Source organism: Gymnogyps californianus, chromosome 10, assembly GCF_018139145.2.
Source record: "Gymnogyps californianus isolate 813 chromosome 10, ASM1813914v2, whole genome shotgun sequence".
NCBI classification, from domain to species: Eukaryota; Metazoa; Chordata; class Aves; order Accipitriformes; family Cathartidae; genus Gymnogyps; species Gymnogyps californianus.
The window spans coordinates 21,694,200-21,702,193 of NC_059480.1; the positions used below are offsets into that span (position 1 = coordinate 21,694,200).

The 7,994-nt window shown below is 36.9% G+C and overlaps 1 protein-coding gene across 4 annotated transcripts in view; it reads left to right on the forward strand.

Annotated features, from left to right (window-relative positions):
* TBL1XR1 (TBL1X/Y related 1) overlaps nt 1–7,769 on the forward strand; it is a 114,372-nt gene extending 106,603 nt beyond the window's left edge. For all 4 annotated transcript variants that reach the window (XM_050902259.1, XM_050902260.1, XM_050902261.1 and 1 more), the window contains 4 exons: nt 2,429–2,556; nt 2,736–2,901; nt 3,813–3,914; nt 5,764–7,769. In XM_050902259.1, coding sequence (XP_050758216.1) covers nt 2,429–2,556; nt 2,736–2,901; nt 3,813–3,914; nt 5,764–5,790 — 423 coding nt within the window. In that variant the 3' untranslated portion in view covers nt 5,791–7,769. The remainder of the gene's footprint in view (nt 1–2,428; nt 2,557–2,735; nt 2,902–3,812; nt 3,915–5,763) is intronic.
* Nucleotides 7,770–7,994: the final 225 nt, after the last annotated feature.

The window sequence follows — 7,994 nt, forward strand, 5'->3', positions numbered from 1 at the left end:
GGAATACACACCATTAGCTCGGGCAGTCCAGCAGTATCACTGTACCTGCCATGTCATCTAATATTTGTTCTAATATAACAAGATTAGGCAAGCCTAGCAAATCCTTGTAATGAGAGCCAAGCTTTGGTCCAGAGAACTTGTTACAGGCTGCCACTCTGAGGCTGGGAGCATGATTTATTAGGTGCTTTTAGCTGTTTACAGAATCAGGTCATTAATCATTAAGCTGTCACGCTTCATGGTTGCTTTTGGTTAAAAGGAAGAGTTGGAATGCATGCCGTGTAACACATAAAAGAATGGGTGACTAGCTCCTTTCCTGGTTTTCTTCTGTTTTCCCCTTCTTTCGAGTTAAAATCTTTGGCATATTGTTTCTTAAGAGACTGTACTCCTTGGTTTTTCCTATTCATCAGGAGTTATTCTACAGTTTTCAACTGCACCTACACTTTTCCTCCAAATAATTCATAGCAACGTGCTTTCTTGTAGAACTGGGGCAAACTCGTGAATGCAGAGGATACTGTAACTTATACATATGACTTCAAGGTGCAATAGAGATCCGTACAAAAATACCATCAGGTTAGATGCACTAGAAGAAATGAGGTTGTTCATGCCTGACAGGCCTGTGCTGTTTCCATGGTACAGATGCTTTTCCATTACTCCCATACTGCTTTATATTTAGTGGGTGTTTTAGCACTATGTTTGGTAGTTTCAGGATATGTTTTTTTTATGTTGACAGCGCTGTCCTAGTAGCCCTTGGGACAGTTATTTCCATCTAGCTCACCGTAGTTTAATCGGAGACAGGGAGTGGCTGAATGAGTAGCCAGATACCCCCTCCTCTGCTGGCACACAGGCAGGCACTTGCAATGGAAATCATCTTATCTAAATATAAACATTTAAGCATTAAGCCTCCAGTCTAAAGCTAGATGTGTAGACGTCTTTAGTCAACAGAGTGTCTAGCACCACTGAAGAGCAATTCATCCTTTCCTAAGTTAAGTGTCTAAGTCAAGTGTGATGAGTAAACCCCTGAGAGCATCAGTCGTTCTCCATTGGCAATGGATGGAGTCAAAATAGCCAGCTTAAGCTGGGTATTTAATACTTAGGCAGCTGAAACTCAGGTGAGATGAATTCCAGTCTAGAGCTCAAGCTGTTGCTGCTGCCTCTCAGTGAGTAGAGAGGTGACAACTGGGAACATGTCAGCGTTTATGGGCTCAGGCAGTTCAGGCTATTAACTTCTTTGCTTGGTTGCTGTTTTGAATTCAGCCCAGCCTGGAAAGAATTTTATCATTTTGTTCAGGATAACTGGAAGACCAATTGTTTGTAGATAAGTCTACACATCACTAATTGCTTGTGGATCACTTACTTTTCAATGGCAGTAGGAACGAATGTCAGGTTTTGAAGCATATGGAAGATGCCTAGTGATTTATTTATTTATTTGTTTGTTTATTTTTCTCTCTTGAGATGCCAACTTGATATTCTCTAGGGCAGCTAATATGGACTCTTTTCATCTATACTAGTTTTGGGAAGAGATGCTAGATTTTGATCCCATCAATTTAAACTGGAAATACAATTCTAATTCTGTCTGCACATTGAAAATCAATTTCCCTTTCAGTGAGGCAGCAGTCCTGAAAAGCATCATTCATTTAAACATACACCTCAATTGCATCTTAAGTACGGTGGGGCTTAAACATGCTCCTGTTAGCTTTTTATAACAAAAGGTGAGCTAAAAGCACTACTGAAACAGGTATCACTAAAAAAAGCATTCAGATGATTAGCTACCATATCAAGTTTCACATTTAGGAAAAGGTATAAAAGCCTTCCAAGATCCCTTCTGTAGCGGCAATGCAAACTCTTAATAGAATAAAGTTAGTTTGTTGAAGGTTATCATGCAGGAGTTGGAGTCCTAAGGAACTGTGTGAAGTACTGAACAAACACCTGGCAATGCAAATCCTAATAAGCCAGGAAAATGCCATAATGGTTTTTGCAGTATGCATCTATGGCTTTGTATGAAAACAGAAAATTGCTCCACTATCCCTTTGTTTCACTCAGTCTGCGTACCAAGAAGTTCATTTAAAAATAGGACTGTGATAGTTTGTCAACTCAGACATGAACATACACATACTGCTCTTCTCGTTTTAGCATCTGTTCTCATCCCTGCACTTTTCAAGGTGCTTGTAGTTAACACATGCAGATTGGTTTCTATAGACAGCACCTTTATTACTCATTAACCCCATCGGGTACTTATAACTCAAACAATGGAGGGTACTGGAATAACACTTGTCATAATTACTCTAGAAACCCAGCAATCATAGCAAATGTTTTGAGCGGTCTAAAAGGTAACAGTCAGGCTGCAAATGATAATTAAGAAAGATGTAAAATGTATTTTAGTACAATATTGTGCTAAATGTCTTTGTGTTTTCTTCCATTTTTATCATAGATCTGGAGTATGAAACAAGACAGTTGTGTCCATGATTTACAAGCACACAACAAAGAAATTTATACTATCAAATGGAGTCCTACAGGACCAGGAACAAATAATCCAAATGCCAATCTTATGTTAGCAAGGTACTATTTAATGCTGGTTTTAAATGCCTGTTAAGCATTATTTTTACTTCACTCTATATATATGTAGGTTCACAGAATGTTTTGAAGCATGTAGGATACTTTATCATATTGTGTTTGTATTAGTAACAAAAATATGTCAAATGGAGATGTAATTAATCTGTGTTTTTTTCCCTTGACAGTGCATCCTTTGATTCGACTGTTAGGTTATGGGATGTAGACAGAGGAATTTGTATTCATACTCTGACAAAACATCAAGAACCTGTGTACAGTGTAGCTTTCAGTCCTGATGGCAGGTACCTGGCCAGTGGCTCCTTTGATAAATGTGTACACATCTGGAATACACAGGTATAGCTCTTCTGTCTGTTTAGACGTTTGTGTTTTGGTCTTTTCCGTCAGCACCCTCCCAACCTTTGTTGCTCCCTCATGTTTCGGCCACAAAGCGCTTTGCCATTCCTAACATGCTGATTCACTTTCTCTTTGTTCTGAGGTTACTTCTGTTAATGGACGTACATTTAATTTCTCTCTTTGAGTGCTTGCCTATGGTGAAGTAATAATTGTCTTTACATTGTCTTTACCTAGCAAAAAAACCCCCACCAAAACCCCAAAAAACCAACCAGCCAAAAAAAAACCCAACCAAAAAACCACCACCACCAAAATGCATTCAACAAACTGTCTCCAATAACATGTTGCATCCAAAAATTGTCTTTGTTAACTCTGAACTTTAAACTCCTGATAAAACAGGTCTGCTGTGAAAAATGAGGACTGGATGTAGACATACAAATCTGATAGCTATTTCATTGCATTTCACTGCAAAACAAGAGAACATAAAGTGAGAGGAGACGATGACGACAAAATGTTTCTACATAACTTTCTAAGAAAGGACACTGTTGCTTGTTTTGTATTTCTGGTGAAAAAAGGGCTGATTGCAGATGAAAGTCTAAAGACCTTGTTGTTAGGCAAGATGTGATCTCTGGCTACTGGGAATTGGATATTAATTTTTGAAAGGCTCATTTTAGTAATTGGAAGTAGTCATGACTATCCCCAGTTTTGCCTGTCAAACACAAGAGATCAAGATGTGGTAATTGTGTTTGTCACGTCCTTTTACATAGTGCTGAGATTGTCCACGAGTCTCGTCTGGACCATTTCCTCTGAGAATTTCCACTTTTAGAAGCAGTGGGGAAGTTCTGCGTGTTGTACAAATTTTACTTGTTTGCTTGGATTTTGTTATATTAATTACATGTTTTGTCCCTTTTTAGACAGGTGCCCTAGTTCACAGTTATCGGGGAACAGGAGGGATTTTTGAGGTTTGCTGGAATGCAACAGGAGACAAAGTTGGAGCAAGTGCTTCAGATGGTTCAGTAAGTGCTGCTTGACTTGGTTGACATTCTAACAAGAAGCATCTTCCGGAAATCTTTTGACTAACAATGGAGACAAAATTCCCTTCTGTAGCTGAAGTTTGAATACAGCCGGCTCACCTGTAGATTTTTGCCTGTAAGGGTGCTGTAATGTTGTGAGGAGAATGTCTTTATTGCAGCTTAATGCACTACTGTTCTAAACCCCGCAAAAATCTCAGAAGGTGAAGATGCCTCTAATTCAGATTTTCTGTCCCTACTGGGGCTTAGTATGGAAATGCATTCAGTGTGGCTGGTCTTTTCATTGTAGTCTGGAAACAAGTTCATTTTTGCCTCTTTGCCCTTTTCGAGTGAAAATGTTCCGTGTAGGTGATATTATTATAATGCGTGATAGGAACGAAATATCTTCTGCATTGCATTCCACAGAAAGTACCGCAAAACAAAGTACAAATTTCTGGATGCTCGTAATTAAAAAGTTCCTAAAAATGACAGGAGCTATACGTAAATCCCAGTCTTCTTACTTTGCTTAGAAGAAGCAGGGAATAAAATCATATGTTTAACTAATCATGAATACACCCCCTAACATCTCATAGTGGTGTCTTGTAGCATCACCTCCTAGCTCTTCTGACATTGTCCTGCAAAGTACTGCAGTAAAATACTAACATGCAGTTCTTCATAACAAGTACAATATTTGGTTTTTTTGCTTGCCTCTCTTTTGCCATGGTTTTAAAAGAAAGGAGAAGGGAGCCTAAGGAAAAGCAAAATTAGAATAAAATAAGAGTGATACAGGAATTGCATTTTGAAGTGCTGTAGCTTAAACTAACAAACGTCAGCAAAAAGCAATCCTGGTAGCTTTGTAGTCCAGGCAGTATCTTAACCCCGGTGCCAAAGTGTTCTCCTGTCCTGCGTGCTCCGTGCTGGTAAGCAAGATGGCTTTGTTAGAGTTCAGAACAGAAAATAGGAAGTTCTGAATTTTAAGTAGACTAAATTCTAGAGAATTAATTTTGATTGGTCTTTCGTATAATTTTATTCTTATAGACAATATCATAAAAGGAACAAAAGCTCAAGGCATATCCTGAGTAGAAATTAATTATTATTCCCCCCTAGATGACCCTTTTATATACATGCTGTGTAACCTTTCCAGTCTTCCAGTTAATTTGGCCCAAGAGGCTGATTGTACTTGCAACAGATCTGTTTTCATTTAGTTTCTGCTCTTTTAAAAATGTTGGGTTTATTTTGTTTTATATTGTTTGCTAGCAAAAGGCCTTCTCATCCCCCCTGTTTTAAATGGACTTATAGCTGGTAATAACTAAGCAAATATAGGCATTTTTGAACTGTTTGATGTCTAAAAGCATAGCTTGTATATGATAGTATTTTACTAGTAGATTTCTGTATCTGACAGAACTGGAAGCACTACTTGGTGAAGATTTTGAGAAGACTAAAACTGGAATTTGTATACCATTAACTGTTTTTTCAGAATTATTCTGATCAATTCTAGTATTTGCCCACATATTTTTAATTTCATTTTACTAGATTTTTATAACCTAGATTCAGTTAAGTTCTTGGCTTCATAATATTAAATAACAGGCCAACAGCTTACATAAGATGTTGTTAATGCTCTGCTAGTAATTCATTAGGCAGTGGTACCCCTAGCACTGAGGTCTGGCTGGGTGCTCATAAACAAAGTGCTCACCTGGTGATTTTTCTCCCTCCCCCCCAATTATTGTTAGTTAGTTAAGATTAAGCGTACACAATCTGTTTCATAGCTTTTGCTCAGATAGCTCACACAGAATTGTATAAATGTGTAATGTTGTGCAATGTGCAATTTCTCTATATGTATTTCTTTTTCTTGCAGGTTTGTGTATTAGACCTACGGAAATAGCGCTACTAGTTGGAAGCCATGGACCGACTATGAATGTGTACATAGCCAAAATGACTGTCCCTGACCCATGTACTGCTATAGTCCCAATTGAACCATGGCCAGTCCACTACAGCCAAACGTAAAAGAAATATATACATATACTGTATATAAAAAAAGAGAAAAAAAAAAAAATTACACCCTGAAGAGGATGACAGAGTTTTGTCACAGCTTGTGAATCCTGTTCACCAAGTGCTGGAATCTGCTGTGCCCCAAAATAACATTTAAAGGTTTTGGATATGAAAAACAGAAGAGAGCGAGAGAGAGAGAAATATACCATATACAAGAGCAGACCCATATACATACCAAATTCAGAAGATACTAATGGCAGCCTTCATTACCCCTTCCCCCCTTTAAATCCATTATGACAATGGATTGTGGGGTATTTTTGTTTTCCTTCTCAGTAGTTGAGCAGTTTGTGTGTACAGAGAAAATGGACTTACAGAAATCTGCAGCAGTAGTTTTTTCTTTGCTTTTAAACATTGGGTTTTCTGTTTTGTTTTGGTTAAGTTTACGGATGCATGAAGTAAGGGAGTGAATTAGTTTCTTGTTTATATTTTTTTTTCACCTTGGAAAAAAATGTTTCTTTGAACCATATTTTAATGCATTCTTTGAAGAGGTAGATTGAACCTAAGAATGTTTGGTACATTTTGTGGCTCCCAGAGCACAATTTCGTGAACAGAGGGAGGGTGGAAAAGGGATTATGGAGAGAGAAGAAAAAAAAAAAATCCTTCTTCGAGGCGTGATATTTCACGTCCTGCTCATCTACGAAGTATGACAGTAATGGGTATAATGCTATGTTTTATTTTCTGGTGACATGGCTGAAATGCAGTAGTTTCTTATTTGGGACATAATTCTGCCAAACTTAAGAATAGAAGGGCACAAAAATACAGAAAAGAAAAATACAGGGATGCAAAAAAAAAAAAAAGAAAAAAAAAAAGAAAAAAACGAAGGACAAAAAAAAGAGGAAAAAAATGCATCTTCTGTTGCTTTAAGACCATAGCTAAAATATGGTTAAATTGTGCACTATTGTGAAAAGGAGCAAAGTATAGCTGGGGGATTGTTTTTTGAAGAAGTTAAGATCTTTCTGGACAAGGGTTCATGCCACAGCTTCTTTGAGAGTTGCCCATCATTATTTGTAGGAGCTTAGATGTATAATTGTAACCAAACTCCAGTATTAAAAGTATCTCATGTAATTTTTCTTTATTAAAATAAAATCTTTGGCATATATTTGATAACACTGCCATTAAGAGGCAAAATGTTTACTACCTTAGATTTAAAAAAAACTTAAACAGAGGACTTGCTTCAAGTTTATTTTAATAGCAGTGATTCAGCTTATTTAAAAGATGAATACTTGCACTAATTCCCCTGCTGCTCCAGTCTTGCAGTTTATTGTATCTTGTGACTACATTTTTTTCCAAATATAGGGTAGATGTAAGCTGCTATTTTTTTAATAATCACTACTATATAGTGTCTTTTACTCTGTTTACAATATCAAGTATTTTTCTTACAATGACAGATGTATATGGCAAACCTTTTTCTGCTCATGTGATTAAAAGTATACTGATAGTGATTTTATTTGTAAATGATAGCATGAGGTTGTGTTTACGCGTATGTGTAGTCAAAAAGGTTGCATCATGTCTTGCATAAGATTCCAAGAGTGTAAATTTATAAAAAGAGAGGTTGTCAAATTTATGTCACAGGCATTTTACTTAAGGAATGGTTTATATTACAGAGCTTTGCAAAGTTATCAGTTTTATAACACTATTTCAATCACAAATAATTTTGTGGCTTATGATTGCTAGTCTCTAACCTATTTGTTTTGTTTTGTTTTGTTTTTTCCCCTCCAAGTTAGGTATAAATTGATTTAATTGAGATAATGCAGCTTTGACATTTTAACCATTGTTCTTTAGGCATTTATTTCTGCTATTTCCATGGAATAAACACGACTTGAAGCAAGTCTGAGTTTGGCTAAGGTAGGGTAGCAATTTGCCAGTGGTAAAGAGAAGTCAACAATACATTCTTTATATATACCCCGGGATTATAATACTATCATACACAGCGTTTAAAACCAAGAAAAAGTCATATCCATAAAGGCAGTCATCCGCGGTGGTTCGGTGCCAGCTATTTTTAGGGTTTTGGAACATATTACAAATGTTTAGAGCAAT